This window comes from Pollachius pollachius (genome assembly GCF_949987615.1).
Source record: "Pollachius pollachius genome assembly, chromosome: 17".
NCBI classification, from domain to species: Eukaryota; Metazoa; Chordata; class Actinopteri; order Gadiformes; family Gadidae; genus Pollachius; species Pollachius pollachius.
The window spans coordinates 3,256,548-3,279,838 of NC_136950.1; the positions used below are offsets into that span (position 1 = coordinate 3,256,548).

At 44.1% G+C, this 23,291-nt stretch overlaps 1 protein-coding gene across 4 annotated transcripts in view; it reads left to right on the forward strand.

Moving 5' to 3' along the window:
* Positions 1 to 241: 241 nt before the first annotated feature.
* Positions 242 to 23,291, forward strand: part of arhgap29a (Rho GTPase activating protein 29a) — a 44,521-nt gene continuing 21,471 nt past the window's right edge. For 2 of the 4 annotated variants that reach the window (XM_079754857.1, XM_079754859.1), the window contains exons 1-8: positions 242 to 371; positions 901 to 1,362; positions 16,073 to 16,216; positions 19,827 to 19,923; positions 20,265 to 20,337; positions 21,123 to 21,183; positions 21,691 to 21,858; positions 23,172 to 23,236. In XM_079754857.1, the coding sequence (XP_079610983.1) occupies positions 1,002 to 1,362; positions 16,073 to 16,216; positions 19,827 to 19,923; positions 20,265 to 20,337; positions 21,123 to 21,183; positions 21,691 to 21,858; positions 23,172 to 23,236 (969 nt within the window). In that variant the 5' untranslated portion in view covers positions 242 to 371; positions 901 to 1,001. Of the gene's footprint in view, positions 376 to 900; positions 1,363 to 16,072; positions 16,217 to 18,672; positions 18,782 to 19,826; positions 19,924 to 20,264; positions 20,338 to 21,122; positions 21,184 to 21,690; positions 21,859 to 23,171; positions 23,237 to 23,291 lie in introns of those variants that run through there. The other 2 variants (XM_079754858.1, XM_079754860.1) reach the window with 2 other exon arrangements.

Consider the following 23,291-nt stretch of genomic DNA (forward strand, 5'->3'; position numbering starts at 1 on the left):
TGCATAAAATCAAACTGCAATAACTTTGAATTCAACTGTATTGAAGAAGGAAAGACTGCTGTACCAAATAAGACACCTGTTGTGATGGGAGGGACACACTAATCCCCGCCCCCATTTCTCCTCCCTCCGCAAATCACAAGTTATTGTCTAAATCACGTGGTTAGCCGAGGAGCTCCATCCACTCTAGAGTTCAGTTTACCGGCCGGCGGTGCTGCTAAAGTCCGCACAGCCAGTGGTGTTGATCCGGAGCCGACTGACCGGTGAGGGGTACCGCTAATACAGCTGGATTAAGCCGCGTCTCCCTTTCAGACGGACTCACTGTTACCCCAATAAGACTCTTCCTGTTGCAATGTTTCAGGATTCAACAGCAGGTCTGTACATTACAACGATCCAAACACGTATATAAAATATACATATATGTATACGTTAAACAACTTGGGTTTGATTTGTTGGTGGTCAGCGTACAGCCAGTTGTTTAAAACAACTCTCATGCATACAAATGTGTTGTTCGTTAAATCAGTATGTTGCTACATCGTTTTCATATATTTTAAGGGTTGATCTGATTTCGTTTGTGTCTAGAAGGTCTGTCTGAGATGTCGCACTGATTGTAATGTTTGATTAAAAGTGATCAGGTATGATACAGTGCAGTGCTCATCTATACGGGATCCCTGACTCCGATAAACGTATCTTGCCACTATACATATGGTTCTCATGTAGAGATGCTCCTCTCTTGGCTCTGATTAACGTGGGCCACCTGCTTATGTACAGCACCTTTAATCGTAGGCCTAAAGCTAAGAAAGCGGACAAACGATATTTCCATATCGGACAGAAAATGGCATTTCCACTAAAACATTGGATCTAAGAGAAATTGTTGTTCTCTCTTTACTTATGTTTTGGAAGGTATAGGTCTACACATCCTTACTCCGGTACACCATCGGGCCTGAGCCAGTTGGAGGTCTCGGACACAGGTCAAGCTTTGGGGTCAACCCAGACCGCCGGACATGCTGGCGGCCATGCTGCGGCAGAGCAGTGGAGGCGGTGGAGGAGGAGAAGGAATGGGTGGTGGGGGAGCAGCAAAGCTCTCCCTGTCCATACCCCGCTTCTCCAACACACACTTCTTCCCAAACTCTGCGAGCATTGGTACAACCACCGTGGCTGGGTCTGTGTCGAGTGCGGGCCCCTTGGGGTCTGGCCCACCGGGCAGAGGGTCCAAGGCCCGGGCCCCGAGCACTGCGAACCATGGCTCTGAGGGCTCGGAAGTACCAGCCACTGCTAACCCCGACTATATCATGCAGCTGGTGAGCGACGTGCGCAAGTTTGCTGACGTTCTCTTGCATCTAAAGGAAGTGTTCTCCTCTGAAGGTAAGGGACAACAACAAATATAGTGTTGAGGATTTACCCTCCCCCTCCCAGACCCTCTACCTGTTTTGTACAGTTCTGGCCTTGGCTGAACGGTCAGTCAACCAACCTTATCTGTCTGTGTGTGCATGAGAGACTGAGCGAGAGTGAGAGCGACAGAGCGGGAGTGAGAGCGAGAGAGAGAGAGTGAAAAAAGAAAAATAGATCAGTTTTGATCTTTATGTATGAGGGACATGTGAGGATCTGACTAACACATCCATTGTAATGTGTAATAGATTATAATTCAATAGTCATAGATCCCTTTGTCTAGATAGAGCAAAAGCAAAGATCGTGTGAGCTACACCTGCTACGTGATACGCAGGTCAATATACCAGTGAACAAATGCATGTGTTCCTGTGTGAGATGGAAAGGTATTAGCTTGGTTTCGCCTCCTATTAGTGCTACAACACTCTGGATTCCAACACCCTCAGACCATGAAGCAATCCTGAGGAGGCTTTGTCCCTGGAGGTTAGAGAGGGCCATGTCTGCTTGACCTGGACTGACTGTTCAACCAGGGCTTGACCTGGACTGGCTGTTCAACCAGGGTTTGAACAGGTCTGGCTGTTCCACCAGGGTTTGAACAGGTCTGGCTGTTCCACCAGGGTTTGAACAGGTCTGGCTGTTCCACCAGGGTTTGAACAGGTCTGGCTGTTTCATGCGTAAGGGACTTTTGAGTGTCTCTCTGTCTCCATCATCCATACAGATCAAGTGCTGTATGTCATCTCTAGGTCTCTTGTGGAATGGCATTCTTTTTTATTTGTGCACTCATTCATTCCGGCGGGTGGCATACTTCTGGTTCTATTAAAAGGAGTTGATCAGAAGTGCATATAGGTGACTTCTGCAGGGATTGTTTCTTTGTGGTTGTACAATGATGGAATGCAAACATGACTCAAATGTGAAAGCTGCATGCATAGTGTAATCTCAAGTTCTGGTTAGGACTCTGAGAAATACATTGTCATTCAATATCTAATCATAACTATTCCTTATAACTATAACTATTATAACTAATTATATCTCTGATCGTATTATAATAGTGGCTAATGTTTTGTTATGATGCACACTGGTCTGCATAGCTGGCATAGTAGAAGTGTTGCTCTTGCAGTGCTTTGTATTTCTTGTCAGAGTCAAACAGGTTCACGACATGGTTCAAACTAACACTTTGAATAGCAGGGTGTTGGTAGTACAGCAGCCTAGAAGACACCACCCCGTGGATATTGTTCATCCCATTATTCAAGGCAAAATATAACCAATATAACATACTGGATTGAAAACATGATGGTCTGGCTTTCCCTCTCTGCCCGCTCCAATCTACTCCATGTGACTGCAGATTATTGAGGCTAACTACAGGAAAGCGCTCATTTGCAAAATTATTGTTATTTCCTTGCAGTAAACAGTGGAAGTGCACATCAGTTAATCGCCCCCATGATGAGGCTGATCATATTGAGCCAGTTAGGGCTCTGGTTCACTGCTTATCTTCATAGGGCTGCAGGCAGGAGGGTGATAGACAAAATACAGATTACACACACACACACACACACACACACACACACACACACACACACACACACACACACACACACACACACACACACACACACACACACACACACACACACACACACACTTATGACCATATCGTCTCTGTCCTGGGGGGTCGGGGGTGGGTTCCCGCCGGCACGGTGTCTGCGGTGACCCGTGTTAGTCTGACACCCATTGTATGGGAGGCATCTTCAGACGTACAGGCCGCTCGCTCTTGGCCACAATGCTATTTTCCCATGTTAAGAATAGCCACATCCACTGGGGGATTGTTCCCAGGGGTTGGTGGACTGGAGGGGGGTCCTCTTGGCCATTCCCATTAACGGTTGTTTGTTTATTACTACGATTTTTTTTTCCTTTTTCACATAAACTTGCGATTGTTTCTCCGTAGCCGATGGCCCTCATCTCTGGCCGGTCTCTGGTGGAGTAAACTCCGGGGCAGGAAGATTTCTCTGTTTGTTTTCCTGTATTAAGCAACTGTTGCCTCTAAACTGTTGTTATGTGTGTTGGTCGACAAGTGACCGTGGGCTATAGTGATGTGAGTAGGCTGGTGGGCCAGTGGGGGTGCTGAGGCACCGTGTCAGGCGTTGGACGGGGTCGCTGTGCAGACGCGGTCACGGAGGACGCCTGGTGACCTAAAGGGCTCGGGGATCAGCTCCTTTGTTGTGGACGGTAAGACTCAGAGGCGGTGGATGGGTTCTCTTGGAAAACATCTCATGCTCGTGGTGGATTAGCATGACAAAAAACCATTATATCTAATATGTCTCCTAGTATGTCTTAATTTGAGGGGGGGGGAGGGGGAACACGAAAACAAAAGCAAAACCTTTTGTCCCATGTTGTTTTGCAACATACAGAGCTGTGTGTGTGTGTGTGTTTGAGTCTGTGTGCATGTATGTGTGTCTATGTGTCTGTCTATGTTTGTCTGTGTGTGTGTGTGTGTGTGTGACCAGTGGTAATATCCTGCTTCTATTCCACCAAGCAGAAAATGATGGCTTTTGTGCGTCAGCCATTTAACAATGACAACAACACCGGCGCTGTTAGCTCAGGGAAGCAGAGCTGGAGATTTAAACATTAAAACTGTCCGCAGCGAGATAGGACCGTAAGATGGGAGAAAATAAATATCTGTCATCTGTCTTCATAATTTCTGACGATAGATTAGTAAAATAGACCAAAGGAAAAGAAGCTGGCCGGTTCTGTGACACAACCTAAATATGTCCACCGTTTGCTAAGCAAATAGTTTTGATAGTCTTCATCATTCTGGTTGGTGAGGGGCTAGCGCCCCAAAGCCAGACTACTTTGATACCCCTCCTCTACCACTATCTCCCTCTACCCCCTTTGCCTTACATACTCCGCATTCCTACGGAACAAACACCCATTTGTTTCTCTGGTGTCTTCCTTTGCGGCTGACTTTCTTTTAACACCAAGAGTGCAGTGTGTAGGGACACTGAGCAATACGCGGTATCATTGGCCGCTCAGTATTATTAGGCTGTCTGCCAGGGGACCAGAGTGCCATGTATCTTCTGATAATGCTGGCCTGTAGTGTGAGGTCGGTTGGTTGTGGGTGTGTTTGGGGAGGGTTGGTGGTGGTACTGGTGGTTATTCCACGAGTTCCAACCTTCCTCTAAGTATTTATTTAGTTTTTTTTTCATTCATGTAAGTTGTCCACTGGGCTCTGAATATGTTTTAAGTTTTGGAATAATTCAAATATGCCGGCTTCGTAGTTTCCAATATAATGAAAGCAGTTTATGACGATTGTCCATTCGAACACAGTCCGGTTTTTACGACCCTGCATTCCGCATCGCATTGTTAAACCAGAGAAGGTTTGCTCAACTGGTCACCATTAGTCACACTTTAACTGATACCCATGCTGCCACAATATGACTCATACACACGCCCCCCTCCCTTCCGTCGCGTCAGCTGCTCGGAGCGCAAGGACAACGCACATTTATCTTGTTTAGGAGAGCCGTGACACCTTGGGAGTGTTGATGACCTCATGTGAGAGCTTCTTCCGCTTCCACACTAACTGGTCTGTATGACCGTACAGATGTTGTGTAATGTATAATGCTGCACTGTGAAGGGACTTGTGGGAATGTTGGCCATTCCTAAGCAGTTCGCTAGCAGTTGTTTTCACTTACTTTTGTTTTTATTTCCCAATTCTTGATAACTCTAAATTAATTAAACAATGTTTTCTTATAATTAGATATTTACTTAAGTATGATAAATACTTCAAACTAATTATGAAGTAAGATTCGAGGACATATATGGTTTTCAAGCGCTGGGAGGGGCACTTCTCCATAATACCAAAGCTTTGTGGGAAAGCGAAAGCCGTGGGAAACCTAGGGAAACCTAAACGCTGTATTTGTGATTTGTGGTCTAAATCACCCCTTGTGAATTGGCAGCCTAAAATTAGCTCCACTTATTCCTTTTCAGTGCCCATTTCAAGGCTTTCTCAATGACTGAGACCGCACTCTGTTTAGATGGCCAGTCCCTCTGGGTCTGCTATCAAACATAAAGCATTAAGAACCTTCCTTCCTCCAAAAAAAGCTCCTTTTATGGTCGCCACAACCAGTGTAGCCATTGTCAATGTGCCTGGCTGCAGAACAACCAGGCATTATAACCTCAAACATGAATTTACAAGATCAAATCTAGCTTGGGTCTCCCATGTCCTGACCTGGTCTATAACTTGTGATTTCTTAAGGCCCCCTCGTAATTTTATGATGGTGCAAAGCTGCATGCCTGGGGTCAGGGGACTTATGGCTGGGGCGGTTTCTGACCACAATATGCAGATTTGTTAAGTTTAGCAAATGGAGCCCTGCAGGGATGTAGTGGTAAAGAAGAGCCGGGTAAACTATACATGCTATGATCAAGTTCAAATTAATAATATTAGTTTATTTATTTGTAGACTGTAGTATAAACAACCAGTAGTACAAAATGCAATTACAAACTGCGTCTAGATGGAATCTGAACATTCCACAAGTATGGGGAGCATGACTCAAAGTAATGACTAACGCTGAAAAGCTCAAAGACTATGAATCCCATAACTCAGATAGGTTAACGTTTGTGACAGTAGAAGAAAAATGGACATTTTGATGTAACATGTCTAAATATGTCCAAATTTGTATTAAAAACCAGCAGCAGTGTAAAATTTGTGAAGAGTAGCCTCTTCTCTCAATCTTTTCTCTGTTCCTCCTTTCTCTCCTCTCTCTCTCCTCTCTCTGTTCCTCCTCTCTCTCTCCTCTCTGTCTCTCCTCTCTATGTTCCTCCTCTCTCCCTCTATCTCTCTCTCTCTCTCTGTCTCTCAACTCTCTGTCTCACCTCTCTCTGTCTCCCCACTCTCTCTCTCTCTCTCTCTCTCTCTCTCTCTCTCTCTCTCTCTCTCTCTCTCTCTCTCTCTCTCTCTCTCTCTCTCTCTCTCTCTCTATATATATATATATATATATATATATATATATATATATATATATATATATATATATATATATATATATATATATATATACCTCCTCTCCCTGTGTTCTCGTGATTCCTGCATCACTGCCTGCCTCACCGCTGCAATTATAAAGTGGAGAAAATAGTGCTTCAGCACACCCTATGTTGTCAGTTATAACCACATTAGCATGTTTTTTTGCAGTCACTTGGTGGTCGAAATCTTTTGTTGGTCCCACACACCCCGTCACACATACCGTAAACACCCATTATGCAGCTCGGTTTGGATATACTGCAGCCTGTGCTGGTAAAACAACAACTTGTAGTCTTGTACTCATTTTTTTTTTTAGAGGTGTCTGCAGTCTTTGAGAGATACGTAAATGCTATTTCAGAAGTTTCCCCACACATCTCGCAGGCAGATTAGAACCCATAACCATAGAGGCTCTTGGATGGAAAGCCGTCAAGACCGAATGCAAAACTTCTCCTGCAAAATGATCTTAAGTAGAGCCCACAGGACCTGGAACCCCCGTCCCACGCACTGGACTTGTCTAGGTTTAGCCAAGATTATATGTACCACTATGTGATCGTTATATGCATTTATTCAGTCTTTAACTGCCAGTGAAATCAGTGACTTCTGTAGCATGGATAAATTATAATTTGTTTTAAAAACAGATCCACAACCTCCTCAACGTCCGTCGTCCTCTCGTTGTAGCTGAGTGACAAGGTGTCCCTGAGCAAGACACATTACCCAAACTGCTCCCGACGAGCTGGCTGTCACCTTACAAGGTTGACTCCGTCGTCGGTGTGTGAATGTGTGAATGAATGGTTGTAAATCGCTTTGGGTAAAATGCTTAGATTAGATTAGAACAGTCCCACCCTGGGAGCTGCTCATAGCCTGTTAAACCCCACAGGAGCTGGTGGCTGAGAGATGGGAATACAGGGTTCTATCTGCAGTCCAAAGACCTGCCAGTTATGTTGGGCTGAAGGGGGGTGCCCCAATTGAAGTGGAGCTCAACAGACTTGATTGTAAAAGTGAAGCAAGGGCCGAATACTATCCGTCCATCCGCTGGATAGATAAGGGGCCTTCTTGTGTCTGTCGGGGGTTGCATTGTGGGAAGGGTCGAGGGGTGGAGATAATGGGGAGGGAGAGGTTTTTTTCAAGGACCAGGGGAGGGTGGTGGTGTTGGTTGAGTTGTGTTAAATAGAGGCAGTGTGAAGCATAGGCCTCATTGCATTAACTTTGGGTAGAAATATCCGCACAATAAAATGTCATTGTCAATTCACCAATTATGAAGGTAGAAAAAGGATGAATAATAGAATAATACATTGCTTCAAAAGTGAACTGATTTATGGTTGTAATTGCCAGTTTTACGATAAAGACAATAATAATATTATAAAGTGAATGGTGATTATTTGGTAGAACAAGTTTTTGTTTCTGTTTCGTCTTCCCGTTGTTTTCCCTGTCCCTAAAGCCTTCAAAGCTCTCCATTTCATATCTCCCGATGAAGGGATTCGGCTTCCTGTTTTGCTTGGTTGGCCCTTCTCTATTAAGATCTTCTATGGCAAGACCGACACGTGCAAATGAACCCCCTCTCCGATCTCATGCAAAGGGACCGTAAGTGCTTCAAACCAATGTGCTGGCAGTCCTGTGCTCCTAGCTGTTCTTTGTGCGTTGACGACATTAAGCTGAGGAACAAAACAGGGCTTTAAATCCCCTCATGGCTCTCGTTGTTTTTGAGAGGGACTCCTGTCTTTTTATGTTACATCTATTTCAAAACAATAATACAATTATAATACATATATCTTATTTATTCGCCGATGGTTTGAATTGAACAAATAAGACCCAGTTACATTTTTTCCCATCAAATCCACATCCTGCTCGTTAAAATAAAATGTTTGAATGTACATGATATCCAATTACTGCTGTCAAGTGAACCAACAGAAATGATCTCTCATCCCTTATGAAGCAAATGTTGTTTCTGAAGGCCTCTGCTGGAGTCAGCTGCGAAAGACTCAAAGTGCACAAACTCTATTCATCCAGGATTAGGATGGAGGGAAGCTAAACAAGCCTCTCTTGTGCTTCACTGGAGAGGGCTCCCTCCTCCTCTGACAGGTGTGAAGGAGGGGGATCTGTGGGGGAGGGGGGCTCTCCCAGAGCAGCATAGATGGAGTTTATTAATAGTTTATTTTGCAAATGCTGAACAGCACGGCAAGCCACCTCTGACTGCCAGGACCAACGCCTCCTCACCATTTGATTCTGGCCGCCAACATTGGGGGACTGTTTTTCCCTTCTCTTTAACAGAAAGCATAGTTGGAATGCCAGCTTTCATCAACAATAGTAGGGGGTGGAGAGTGGAAGGGGAGGGGCAGAGGGGGAGGGGGATATCATGAGGAATGGGGGACAAATAGGTCTGTTATTTATTACTGATGGACAGCTCCAAGGAGAAATCAAAGTGGGAAAAAGACACTACTCCACACTAGGAACCTCACTCATATGCTAACAGTGTGGAGATACATGATTGAGGGTAACATGGCCGTTGGGTAGAAGATCGAGTGTGTTGTGTATGTGTGTGTGTGCTTATAGACGGATGGAATTGTGAGTTTGGGTTGTGGTGTGCTTTTAAGTATAACATAGTTGCGTCCCAATCTGCGTTCAAATATTGGCCCACCGAGATAGCTTTGCAATTTCTTTCTCTTAAATTCATTATTATTATCAAACGATCTCTTTGACTTGGACACATTTCTATTGGCTTTCATTGGTGTTCTTGTGATCAAACTGCTAACAGGCTTTGGCCAAGGTCTAGTGGAGTCCACCGCCTAAGCCCCCCTACCTAGATGGCAGGTTGTGTGTGTGTGTGTGTGTGTCTATAGCCTGGGGCTCCTTCTTTAACGTTGGCTCTTTGTGTGTGCAGTCATGGGAAAGAGTTCTTCAAAGGTGGGAGCAGCAGGGAATGCCCTGGCATGAGCACCGGCCCAGCGGAGGCAAAAGGTCCTTATTTGACCAGCTGCGTGTAATCTAGTAATCCTTGGAGTCCACACCGGTGGTCCACTCAGGCCGCTGCTTGTGGATGTGGTTGCTGGCCTCAGGAGGTGTTTAAGGCTGGGGTCGGACCAGAGACGTATAGGCCACCCGTTGGAAGTGCCTTTCCCCGAGTGAGGGCCATGGGTTAGAAGGTTAAGTGGAACCATTAGGCTTGACCTTTCTTATTACTGGACAAACAGATTAGCCTTTTCTTTTGGTCACTGCAATGTTTATTTTGTTAGCTTTTTAGGCAACAGTGATCTTCGATCATACTCTGTAAGAGGTTGGATGCTTTTGACTGCATCTAGAGCAAAACAATAGTGAATGACTGATAGACTGATTATGGGACCCACAATTTGGTTCTTGTTGCCTGATGAGGAAATGCAAGTCTCAAAGGAGCGCCTTCCCACTGAGCTTCACTACTGTCTACTCATGAATGCACCTTTTCTTTTGAAACGAGTGCCACCCCGAACCCTTGGTGGGTTATTCACTGGCCAAAGAACTGGAATGTCCAGCTGCGGCTCGACTTAATAGCCGACCCTTGAAGGTTTTTGATTGACATTAGTCGTGGCTAAGCCTGTCCAACTCACCGTTTTTTGTAAATGTTTTGACCTAAACTCTACGGTCCTAGTTGTGACATGTGGAGCGATTTCACGCCCAGAAAATAAGCTCACCGCCGGTCCTGCAAAAGTTTTGAAGCATAAATAATCTATAGCTGCAATCATTTGCAATGCGTGACTGAGCATAGTGAGGGGTCACTGCCAAAGGAATGTTGCCCAGTCATATTGTGGCGGGCCAGGCTGGAGGTTCACACTGCCTTGGGCAGGCGTGCTGCTCAGGCCAGGCCAGTGCATCTCGCTGGGGCTACATGCTGCAAAGTGAGCCTCCAAGAACTGGAAGTGAGTGTTGATGTGTTATTACCATTGTCATTCTAGTAGATTCAATCTTTAGGGTTTAAATGTTTGGTAACGGATGGTCATGCTGACTACACAACAAAAAACAACAACATCTGGACCAGACGGGAGCACAACAAATTGTTTGTTTATTGAGGTGTCATCTCGATGGTGAATGATCCAACAATGTTTTCATTATGAAACCCCCCCGCCCCAACCCCGTTGCAGACCCCATCCACTGGTCCCCTCACAAGGGCCTGGAATGCTGGGTTTCCATGACGCCGATCAAGTTAAAACCTGGCAATGTGGTGCTGGCAGGCCTGGCCCCCAAATCCACGCCCCAACCTCCTCCTCCTCCTCCTCCTCCTCCTCCTCCTCACCAGGCCTGGCCTCCTCTTCCTCCTCGCCAGGCCTGGGCGGCGGACAGACCCCTCTCTCTTTATATAAGCTCGGAGCGGCTGCCAATACATCAGGATATATGATGTGTTGGTTCTTTAGCAAAGGTTCAATGGTGAGGCAGGATTTTCATTTTTCCACACAAATTACAACAAATGAACAAATATAGATGTTTTTAAGCCCCACAAAATTTGTTTTGGTGGGCATGTATAATACTCTTTAAGTTGTGAAAAGTGATTATTTTCTCACTTAGTCAATGTCTTTTATTATAATTGTTTACATTATTATAACTCAACAATTTGCTGTCTGGCCGGAAATTGACCAGACAAAACTATGCATGGCATGCAAATAGAAATTGGAATTCTGCGCAGCTATGAGGACCGCAGGTCTCTTGTGTCTGGCAATATAGAGACACACACACACACACACACACACACACACACACACATACACACACACACACACACACACACACACACACACACACACACACACAGCTTGTCTGCTCCGTGTGAAATGCTGAAAGCTGGCACAGTGATTTATTGTTCCATAAATGCTTTATGGGGCAGAGCTACTAGGCTACCGCTTCTTCTATTTACTTGTGGCCCCGCAGAGACAATAGCTGTGTTTCCGCACTCAAACGACCCACCCCCCTACTAAAGATATCCCAACTGGTCCTCCCAGCAGGAGATTGAGCGGTCGGATCTGGGCTGCTCTTGTGTACGGTCGGGGGGGCATATTAAAGGCTCTCACATTGGTGTATATATTTTACTTGTAACCTGCAAAAGAAAATGACAGCCTAAGTGGGGAAAAAAGAAAAGCAGACCGAACAGCATTGATTGTATCCTCGGCTTATCACTGTTGGTCCTCCTTTGGAGGTGGACACCACAATGCCTGGCTAATAAATGCCTGGCTAATTAGCCCATGTGTTGAGCATTTCCCCATAGGCCACGACACAGAGACTATAGACTGAAGGTGTTTTTGTTTCATTAAGGAAGAGCTGCTCTGTACTGGCGCCCTCTTCATATACTGGTGTATGGATTCCCTTACTTTCTTTTCAGCATGAGCTGGCTTTGGGGGAATGGGGGCGGGGAACATCGCGCTGCTTTTCCAATCCGGAGATAATGTCGTTAGATGGGGAACTAAGATGACCCTGACCAATTAAGAGCTTAGGTTTTAAGAAGCCTTCTTCTAATTGTGTGTGTGTGTGTGTTTTGTGTGTGTGTGTGTGTGTGTGTGTGTGTGTGTGTGTGTGTGTGTGTGTGTGTGTGTGTGGTTTTTGGGGGACCTCTGATAGTGGGTGCTTTGGCTCCATCGGTGGAGCAAGTTGTAAAAGTAGAATTAAAAGAGTGGTTGAATAATTTTTGTGTGAGACATTTGTATATATTTGTATATATTCGTATATTCTCTACACTTGTAAGTGAAGTAAGCAAGCGTTTGTTATCTGTTCTTGGATCATGGTACTACCTTTGTAAATTGGGATTCGAACACATCACATGGTGTAAGGGAGATATTTTATTCAAAACCTTATTGGATATTGTACAATTGCATTTTTTTTCCAAGGCTTCTCTGATCCAAAGCCATAGAAAGTTCAACAAAATGCCCATAACGGCGGGACACCATGTCCTGTGAACCCAGGGAGATGCACACACTTTCTTCCACTGACTGAGCGACTGCCAGATGTCTTATAACTGGAAGCATATAATACAAATGGCATGTTCACTGCAGACACACACACAGGGCTGTACGCCCGGGGACACTGTTACCGCTGGGACAAGGGGCCCCAGCCAGGCCAGACATGTAATGAAGATGGATGAAGCTGATGCTAACACAAAAACACACACACACACACTAGGGCTGGGCGATTAATCGAATTTCGATCTCGATTTCGATTTTAGCGTCAAACGATCACAAAACTAATATAATCAAGTTTTCTTTTTTTAAATTTTTTTAATGTTCTATAGAAAGTGCAGAAGGACAACTGGATACATATCTGTACATTATTTTAGATTTGCTTTTTGGTTTTTTACCATTTTGTGTATTTTTTAAGAAGAAATGTCAAAGTTCTAAGTTACAAAGTGTTTTTGGCAGAGACATGCTAAATAAATATGTCATGTTTTCAAACTCAAAAATAATCGTTTGAATAATCGTGATTTCAATATCGACCAAAATAATCGTGATTATGATTTTTTTCATAATCAAGCAGCCCTAACACACACACATGCGCGCACACACACACACACACACACACACACACACACACACACACACACACACACACACACACACACACACACACACACACACACACACACACACACACACACACACACTGATAAGGGGGCCTTTGGCCGGCTAGGCAAAAGGCAGAGGGCCATGCTGTTATGTTGTTACTTTAGCCATGCCAATGTTTATTGTTTCCTCTATGTTGCGTTAGTACATGTGATAATATCCATAACACTATAGCTGTCGCAAATTAAAATGGTCAGCATTTGCGCTCAAGCTACATATTGAATAATAACAGTTAAGTTCTACAACAATAGTCAAAGTCTGAACTTCTCACCAAAGGCTTCAAAGAGTTGGACTTGGACAATACGAGAATAAAAAAAAAGTGTTCTGGGCTGAGAGTACCAGGAAGGAGGGACGGTGGGCTATTTGTTTATTAAATTTGTTAACTTAAAGGATCCTCTAATCTCCCTGCGGGTCCACAGCTGACAGACTATCCATACATAACACACTGCTATATTTATATTTAGGACTTTTAGCAGACGCTTTTGTCCAAAGCGACTTACATCTACGCGTCAACGTGGCACTGTCCCTCGGTCCTGACGTCTGAGTGCCTTTCCCAAGGCACTCTGACCTCATTTAGAGGCACTTGAACATCAGAAGAATGATTGTGGCGTTGGTAGCATAGTGGAACGTTAACAAACCGATGGCAGTGACTGTTTTATCGAAGTGACAGCCTTATAGAGATTTGATTACTCTGTTGACAATAAGGTCAAAGAAAAAGCCTGTGAGACTCCCCAGCTGTCTCTTCTGGAGGTCTTGCGTCCTTCAAGATGTGATCTTAGATACAACACATTTCCACGTTTGACAGATACAATTTTTAACTGCATCCGTCAACTGCATGAGTATTACTAACCGATAGGATTATTTGATATAAGCACTTGTAATCAAAGTGTAACTCCAACTGTTTTCCCTCTGAATGTCTTTTTTGACTGTGTACTGTGTTGTTGTATACATAAAATTGTAATAAAAAGAAAAAAAAATCCCCCATATGTTTAAAGGAATATCCCTCCCCCTTGCACACAAAGCTGATTAGACCAGCAACTAAAGTTGTTTTCCTAGTCCTTGGACATAGTTTGGCAGACATTCAATAATGATAACTATAGCAATGATTTATATTTCATTCTACACAAGTTGTTCTAATCTTTTATTTCACCAGAAAACCTAAAAAATAATGCAAACACAAATTGCGATGATACGGTTATCGGCAGAGCCCTATATATTACCACGTTTAAAAAATATATATACATATTTGTTTTTGTGTTCACTTTCTCTTTAAATATATCAGAGCTTTTGTTTTCTTTTGAAATTCACAAATCTATAAGTGTAACATTGCATCACCTCATGTGTGGAGCCATTTGCGTGTTTGTTTTTGTGGTTGCGGTGTAATGGATCAGTTGTTGGGGGGTCACCTGGTCACCTGGCTGGGTTTCCTGGCAGTGACAAAGCTGGCCCATTGTCACCACGGCCGCAACGCTGGCCGCGACCACTGGTCCTTTTGGTCCCCTTTTTGAAAAAAGGAGGCAGGAACAAATAAAAGTCTAAACAGGAGACTGCTAAAGTCTCCATGATCCCCTTTCCATGCGAGGTGTAATCCAGGGATAGCCGTCAGCACAAATGTGCCTTTGAAACGTGTGTGTGTGTGTGTGTGTGTGTGTGTGTGTGTGTGTGTGTGTATGTGTGTGTGTGTGTGTGTGTGTGTGTGTGTGTGTGTGTAATGGCATGTTTGTGAGAGCTTTGGTGCTGTAACTCTCAAGGTCATCACCATTGGTTTTTACACTTCCTAAAATGCAGCTTCAATTAAAATGATATTAAACCAGGATAAACAAATTAAGCAATTTACTCCACACACTTCTACAGAAGTATGTACACCAGTTCAAATTTAAACTTTCGATTTTGTAACTGTCCACAACCACATTCTTAGATCAATGGTCAGGATTTCTTTCATCATTAATCCAGGTGTGCCGATTGGATTTGCATGCCTTATATTCCATGCATTTCTTTGTACCATTGTCGTGCAAGAGGAACTGTTGACTGTCTTTCTGTGACTCGTCTCTAGCAGCCCGTCAACTTTTCCACTACAAGGCGTTCACTGTACAGTGACGGCTTGTAGTGGAGAAAGATGACGGCCTGCTACACACATGCATTACAGCTTAAAGCATGTGTAACCATCCATGATACTGACTGCCAATAAAACGTGTCAGGACACTGCTGTCGGCGTGCCGCTCACTCACACCCCCATCCACAACCTCACATTCATTCACCCGTTATGACCTCACTCTTTAACCATGTCAACAAGCTAATCAGGCTTAGGGCCACCAGATATATGCAGTGCATTACTGCAGGGCAAAGTCCAACAGTGGTTATAGTGAAATTGTGAACACACGCATACCTGAGGTGCTACGTTTACTCGTTGGATATAGCTGACTAGCTAACCACTAATTGTAGGAAGACTACTCCAGGTCATTTCTGGTTATGTATTCAGTTGGCAGTTTAGACCCTATTTCAGGACTTTGAGTAAGTATGTTGAAGGCTTCGTCATCTGCTGATCTAGAGGCCCGACTTGGGGACTACAGCTCTGTTGGTTGGCCCAAGTATGATGTGGTCAAACATGGCGCCATGGAAACCCCTTATTTAAAGCCGTTCTTAAGGCCTTCATTGAATGTCTTTGCTTCCGTAATGCGATGGCTTATTGTGATGGGAGGATATGTGATATGATCGCTTGGTATTAGGAGTACCAACCACTACTGTTAAAGCCACAACTTACCCCAACCTAAGCCCCAACAGTGTTATTGTTGGTTTGCCTTATTGCAATCACAGAAATGTGTTTGTCTTAGAATATTTTCAACTGAATGGCACACTTTCTTTAGGCTCATTGATGTATTTATATCTTAATTATGATTTGGGCTAGGAGCTAGTAATACGAGTCCTGCTTTTATCTAAGGAGACCAGGGAGTTAGGCTGACAACAGGATTGTAGTATCATTGTGGTCTAATATCAGACACCAAGGGGACCTGTTGGGATATCTCTTATTGAGGCCATACCTCTGTGGATCATGTCTCATCACAGTGTGGCAGTGTGGTCTGCTCTGTAACACCACGTGTCCTCCCTCCAGAGCACCAGGACAGCCTCCACCAGGCGGTCCACGAGCGCCTGGGCCAGCTGCTCTGCGTCCTGAAGACCGTCATCGGCAAACACCAGAGCCTCAACTCCGTGGACATCCTCAGCGCGGCTGGCATCGTCATCTCCAGGGTCAAAGGTGAGCAGCCCCACTCTCAGACACTCACCTCCAGACGTCCAGACAGACTGACTGACCGATGCCAGGCAATGGGTAGCCATTTCTGTCCGTGTGTCTGTATTTCAATGAACTTAAGATCTGCCATGCATGTCAATTCTTAACTTTGATAATAATGTTTCTCTCTGAGTATACCTTGTTTCTATCTAAATAATGAGGACCCTTTTAGTCTCTTTCAGGCCATTAAATGATCCGCAGCCCAAGATGTTGGCTATTCATGAGTACTGCCCGTAGATCTTCAATGTTATTGCAATTTGCTGGAGAGCTGAGCCAACCATTCTTATCTATTGGGGTGTAATACAATGAGTGACCACCAGAGGGCTACTTCTTGACCACCATGCTATGGCTTTGTCCTGTATCTCCCATCCCGTCAACCAAAGACGAATGAAGCAGAATTATACTCTGATCATATCTGGCCCCAGACCGACAGATTAGACTATAGCTAGTTGAATGTGTAGCTTTTTTTCTGTATTATGATATGGACTACACCATGAGAAAAGGGCTTTACGTTTGAAAGTCAACCATTGTAGTAAAACAGCGTGGTTGCAATGCGCAAATGATAAATAATGGGGATTTCTTATAGCCTTTCAAATCTAACTTGTATATTGCTTTATTGTAACATAGGAAATGAAATAAAATCAGCTATAGAAGACATTGTTTTCTTTAATGGCAACACACTGAAAATGCATCAAACCTCTGATATTAATTTGTAATGCATTGCATAAGGTGCTTCAAAAGTAATCATATTAATGCTTTTCTTAAGCAAAAGGCTTAAGCCCTCCCCAGCCTTTGCATGTTGATTTAAGACACCAACAGTGACATTAGCTTTCATCTTCTGAATTGGAGACGTATGATTGAACAGCTCAACCTAAGGTTCATTGTTGAGCTCATGTTAGTGCGGGAGTGATGAATGTCCAACGCTGCTGCGCTACATTCATCGCATATTTTTTACACCTCTGTTATAAATCATACGGATGCCTTAGCTGACGCTTCAGTGAAACGTTATACTAGGCGTCTGCTGCTCTACGTTTCATAGACTTTGGTCATATTGTTTTTTTTCAGTCCAGTGCAATGTTGCACTGCACTCCCCCTCCTTTTTGTTCTTCATAATGATGGTTAATGTTCTATTCTGACATAAATACTATGAGTGAAATAAGTACTTCACTCTTCAAAGCGACTTCAAATTAATTTATTTTAAGTGTACATAATGCAAGAAATTTGTTATTGTCATTCATAATTTTAAGCACCTTGTACAATGGCATGTGTACATTGTACTGTTCTCTCTCTCACTGTTACTACAGTGTTTAAATATGACCGGAATATAACCCCTCCTTGTGCAAGAGGTTAGCGTCAATACCTGGGAGATTAGTTTGTATTGTGTTTCCAGTCGCACACGAAGGAGGTCGATTGTGTATACAAACGGGAGTAGGCGTCAGGTTATATAATGATGTCCCCTTTTAAGTACACTTTCTGGAAGTGGACAATTTCAGGGTGTTGACTGTTGAATGCAAAAGTGCAAATAATGGCACAACCACCTGGAACTATACTGTAAATGCTGAATTTGCTTAAACAATATTCAAATATTATTAATCCGCAGTAGATGAATTTAAATCACAATTGGTTACGGCATTGAATGTACAGACACATCAGACATATAGTCATTTTTCTATTCTTGTTACCTTCTAGTATCAAATCCTAGTAGAGACTTTTTCAAAGCCTTGCCAAGCGAGGGCAAGCAGCAGTGCTGGCAGGTCAGTGGCCCCGGCCTCAGAGATCACTCAGGAGGTTTGGCTAATCAAGTCCCCTTGCTAACGCGTCACAGCGTTCTAGTTATATTTGTTCTACACTACACTATGAAGACTTTCAATTTTGACATTACAGTTTCCCCTCCAACTCAAGCTCATCCAGTCTGTGATGCGTTGCAGTGTACGTATGATGTGCGTGTGTGTGGGTATGTGTGTGTGTTTGAGGGGAATCACTTGTCAACCCCAACCCTCTCCCTCTCCCCCCATCCATCCCCCTCCACCTCCAACCTGCTCTTCCAACACACACACAACACAATGCCATTTTTCCCGGGTGATGTAACTTCCACGTCGGGGAGCTGCTGGTGGAGGCCCGTGCGAGTGCTGGCATTGTGTTCCAGCAAGGCTCAGGATGTCCTGTTGGGGGGGGGGGGGGGGTGGTAGTTGTAGTGCTGGGGGGAGGGGGTCACAGGACCAACAGATCTGGACTCATTAGTTCTTGGTTTTTTAAGCAGTGCTGGTCAATCTAGGATGTTCTGAATGTCTGGCGTCGGACCGCCTTTATGCCAACGATCCACCTGGGCCTTTTTATTTTATTTAGTTTAATTTAGTTATGTACTTCAAACCTGAACTTTTGATTGCGGTTGTTTTGTCATAGGTTTCCATTTTGGTGTGCTCAACACTACATTGGACTTTTCAGTTATTGTTTGTTAGGTCCATGTCTATTATTGTATGCTACTCTGAAGTTCCCTTTTCACAAGGCCAGGGGATACGGTCTTGGTTTTGGGTAAGTTGTATATTATGTGTTTGTACATGTCACCGTCTTACCATTGGAAATAATATTTAAAGTTATAGATAGGTGAAGGTATTTTGGCCAATTCTGAGCTGCTCACAATGTACTTCCTGTACTGGAATACTTCTGTTTTTCGACAACAAATCCAACCATTTATTTAAACAAAACCTTTGTGTTTGATTTTGTTTCACCAAAATGATGTCTATCGCGAGTAACAGGGAGGACAGCCTCCATTTACATTGAGGCGTATTCCATTTTCTTTGTGACAAATCTCAGAAAAACTGATTTCTGAGGAATAATGGGATTACGGAAGCCCAGGAACTGACACTGACGTCACTTGGGGTTATTTCTTGGCACTTGCTTTCCTGGCGACTAAGCAAGTTTATTTTCCCTCTTCCCTGGCCATGGCAGGAAGTTTATTTTGATGGCTGATTTCATTATATTTACATTGTTGTTTTGGTTGGCTGTTTACCGTCTCATTCAACACCATGTTTAAACTCCGGGGAAACTGATGCAGTTTTCTTATTTATGGCCATTTGTTATGATTTTACGATTTATTTTAAGATGTTTATACTGTATGTAAAGGGTTAGAGAATCCAACACTTAGAGAATCCAATTGATTAAGCTTACCATGGTACACAGCACTTTGTAACCAAGTGTCTCCTGTTTCTACATGATGGTTATGGGTCATTAGGATGTGGTGACGTCACATCGCAATGAATGCCTCCATTTTGGAAGCATAGGAGCACTGGAATGTTAATTATTGTGGAGGTAGTAAGGATTTGATGGTCAATGTTTATTAATTAATTGTGAAAAGATTTTTCCTTATGAGACATTGATGTGTCTAGTCAATGACTCATAAGGAAAAATGTTCAGTTTGGCCTTCCAAAAGGTTCTCCCCAAACAGTACAGAATGTCCATAAGATATTTTTTTATTCCTCTGTGGTTAAAATATAGCTCTCTCTCTCTCTCTCTCTCTCTCTCTCTCTCTCTCTCTCTCTCTCTCTCTCTCTCTCTTTGTCTCTGTCTCTCGCTCTAGGTGTGAACTTCAAGGAGGTTAATAACGACAACAAGAGGAAGCTGTTTGGCGAGATCTACACCGCTATCGACACATTGGCATTCACTTTTGGCAATGTGTGAGTACAGACAGTGATCCCAGCGACCACAATACACCCCCCACCAGTCTTGACTTGTCCACACCACCGAAACCACCAGCACCTGATCACGCTTGCACCTTGCTTTCCTCATACTCTAAATGTGTTGCCAAGTTTCATCCAATATAAATAAAGTACCAAATTCCTGGCCTGTATTAACGACTTGTTGTGTGGCCTAGTTCCCACTGCATGCGAGTGTGCTTGTGCTGATGTTGCTTGTTACATACATTTGTCAGTCAATAAACTCTGACAAGTTTCCACCTCACTGAGAACCTTCCTCCCCTCCTCCTCCCCTCCTCCTGACTCCTGTCTTGTGTCTCCAGGGTGTCTGACTTCCTTATGGGAGATGTAGAGAGTGGTGCGGCGTTGGGGCTCGCCCTGACGAAGAGGAGCCGGGTGAGATATGCTGCCTGACAAACAGTTAGTTTGCCCATAAGATCTAGCTCGTCTACAACCCCTACATAAAATGAATTGCAGAAAAATTCAGCTCCGAACCAAGATGGTGAAAAAGTCTCATCTTATGAGTCATTTATGAGAGAATTGATCTAATCTTTATTAGATGTATGATCACATGATTGCCCTTTTGTCCTATTTGATTGCGTCAACAACATACTAAAAGCTTCAAATGCAAACGTATTTGTAGGTGTAATTGTTTGGTCTATCCGTTGGTGTTTTTTGCCACTTAAAAGTTACTTAACATTATTCTGTTGACGGTTGCACCCCAAAGCATCGCAGGTCAAACAGTTAGTTTGCCCGTGAGGTCTAACTCGTATACAACTCCTACATGTCAGGTTGAAGCTACAGCGGACGTGCACACACAGCACGCACAACCACTGGTTTCATTGTGATTGTGTTTACAGTTATGTACTGTGGACTCTAAGTGTTACCAGAGGTTTTTCTCTCTTCCCTCTACAAATAAGAACATAGACAGTAGGGTGCGAGCCACCATTGAGCTCAGCAAAGAGTTACGTAGCTCATACTGTTGAGGTGAAGACAACATTTGCGTTTGTCGTTATTTCCCATTGTGGTTAGGTTTCATGACAAATTGTAAAAGGGCAAAAGAGAAAGTCAGTATAGCGCTTATGTGTGCCGTGTAAACGTCCACATACAGTGTGAGCAACCCTGGGATTGGCCCCCCTTGGTCGCCATAGAGGGTTAACTGTTTCATTCTTGTTCTCTAGTCTTTCGAGAACCTCTCTGTGGAATCTGGAGGTTCCGGTCCAGAGAAAGATGATCCAACGGGTAAGATCAGGCCTCCTTAACTACTAATTAGTACTGAACCGTAGCAACACACACTGGTGGATTACACCTTCTGCTTACTTCCTGGTTACTCTGAATGACTAATACCCCATGAAATATTAAGAGCACTTAAGAGCAAGAAGATGAAAACTGAAGTGGAAAAGAGGAGGTGTGTGTCATGGAGGCTGACGTCGTTGGCTACTGTCCACTCCCGCTCACATATAATGCAGTCACTCAAGCCTCTATCAGGCCTGCTTAGCGAAACTAGCATTAGCACACATCACACACTTAGTGTGGCCACCAAGGTCAAACGTCTGTTACGTGTGGTCTACTAAGGGTAGCTCCCAAGGTAGACACAAACGTGCACGCACAACAAACACTGGCACACGCCAAACAAAGAGGCCCTCCATGGGGCGTCTAGTATATGGGTGGTGGGTGTAAGTTGGTGCCGGTGCCGGGCTCATCTCTTTCCTCACGCCTCCCCGGGGGTCTCCTCTCTGGCCCTCACAGGACCCTGCCCCCTGGCGCCCTCGTCGCTGTCCCCGGCACAGCCCGGGGAGGTGGACGCCGCGCTGCAGCGCAGCGACTCGGGCGTGGAGTCGGCACTGCTCTACGCTAAGGCCTGGTCCAAGTACACCAAAGAGCTGCTGGTCTGGGTGGAGAGGCGTCTCGGCATGGGTGAGTCCCCTGCCCCCGTCCCAGCTGGTACCTGGCCAGGTTTGGTTTAGTCCGGTTGGGCCATCGTGGGCCTTGGGGCGGCGGATTAACACATTTTCCGACCCCTAACCCGAACAAACGTTTCCCATATCCACGGGGAGAAGCCTGGAAAGAGGCCTCCTCCTCCTTCGAGGGGTGATTTATTTGGAGCGCACGTGTAGCGCAACATATGATGCTGGAGTATGCAAGCAGAACATGGTGAAGTAAGATGAGTATGTTGTAAATTCAAGCAGATGAATCAACAAGGATTGTGACACACAGAGCGAGCAAATGTAGTTTTCGGTGTCATTCGCGCCATCCAGCATTAGTCCTTAAGATTTGCAGTAATAATCTGGGACAATGATATGTATCGATTTTTATGACATGAGAAAAGATGCACCTCATTTTAATACAGTCAGATAAAGATAAAAATGGGCCCTTTTGCTGGTTTGGATGGTATTTCTTCTAGAGTGTATTGAAGAAAAATTCAGGCCTGAACCAAGATGGGGAAAAAGTCTCATCTTATGAGTTGTATAATATTAAACAATTGACTTTATTAGATGTATGATCTCATGATTGCCTTTTGGTCACATTTGATTATGTCAACAATATACTATATGACTTGCATGCAAATGTATTTGCAGGTGTAATTGTTTGGTCGGTCCTTAAAGCTTCTTAGCATTATTCTGTTGACGAATGCATTAGAAAGCGTAGCAGGTCCGAGCCCAGCTTGTGCTTCAAGGGGTTAAATAAGACCACCTGCTGTCTAGCATGTTGTCTTGCTGCTGCACGATGCTGGGACTCCCTTTACTTCATTGCTTAATTCATGGTCTGAGTCACTCAACAAGTCTGCACAGGCCCGTGATCTACTTGTGTCTGCTGTCTGATAGCTGGAGAATGCAGCTGCCCTCAATGTGTCATCAATCCAACACTTAACTGTTGTGAGAGTGTTGTTTTGCTTGCATCGCGGTACGCTTCAGGGTCTGGTAATGGGTAGACAAGGCTGGTTATGTTTGTCAACCCATCATAGGCACACTGATGATGGAGGGTGGTACGACTGTATAAATATATATATAAGTCTTTACCCACAAAAATGACACTTTAATGGCCTATTCCCATCGTAATCATATGACAATTTCCTTCGTCATATTATTGCTTTGTGCAATGGTCTTTCATCTATTGAACTACTTATGAAGCTTAACTTATTGTAAAACCCAGATTTGTTTGAGAGGAGTGTTTACAGGGCTGGACTCTACGCATTCAGTTCATCCTCACATTTTATTCTCTGTTCACAGATATTGAGTGTGCCAAAAGTTACGCCAAAATGGCAGAATCTGCAAAGAACCTTGCGAGTCAACAGGTGATTGTTGAGCAAATTCAGTTCAGTTCATCGTCTAGTCAATTGACAGTGGTCT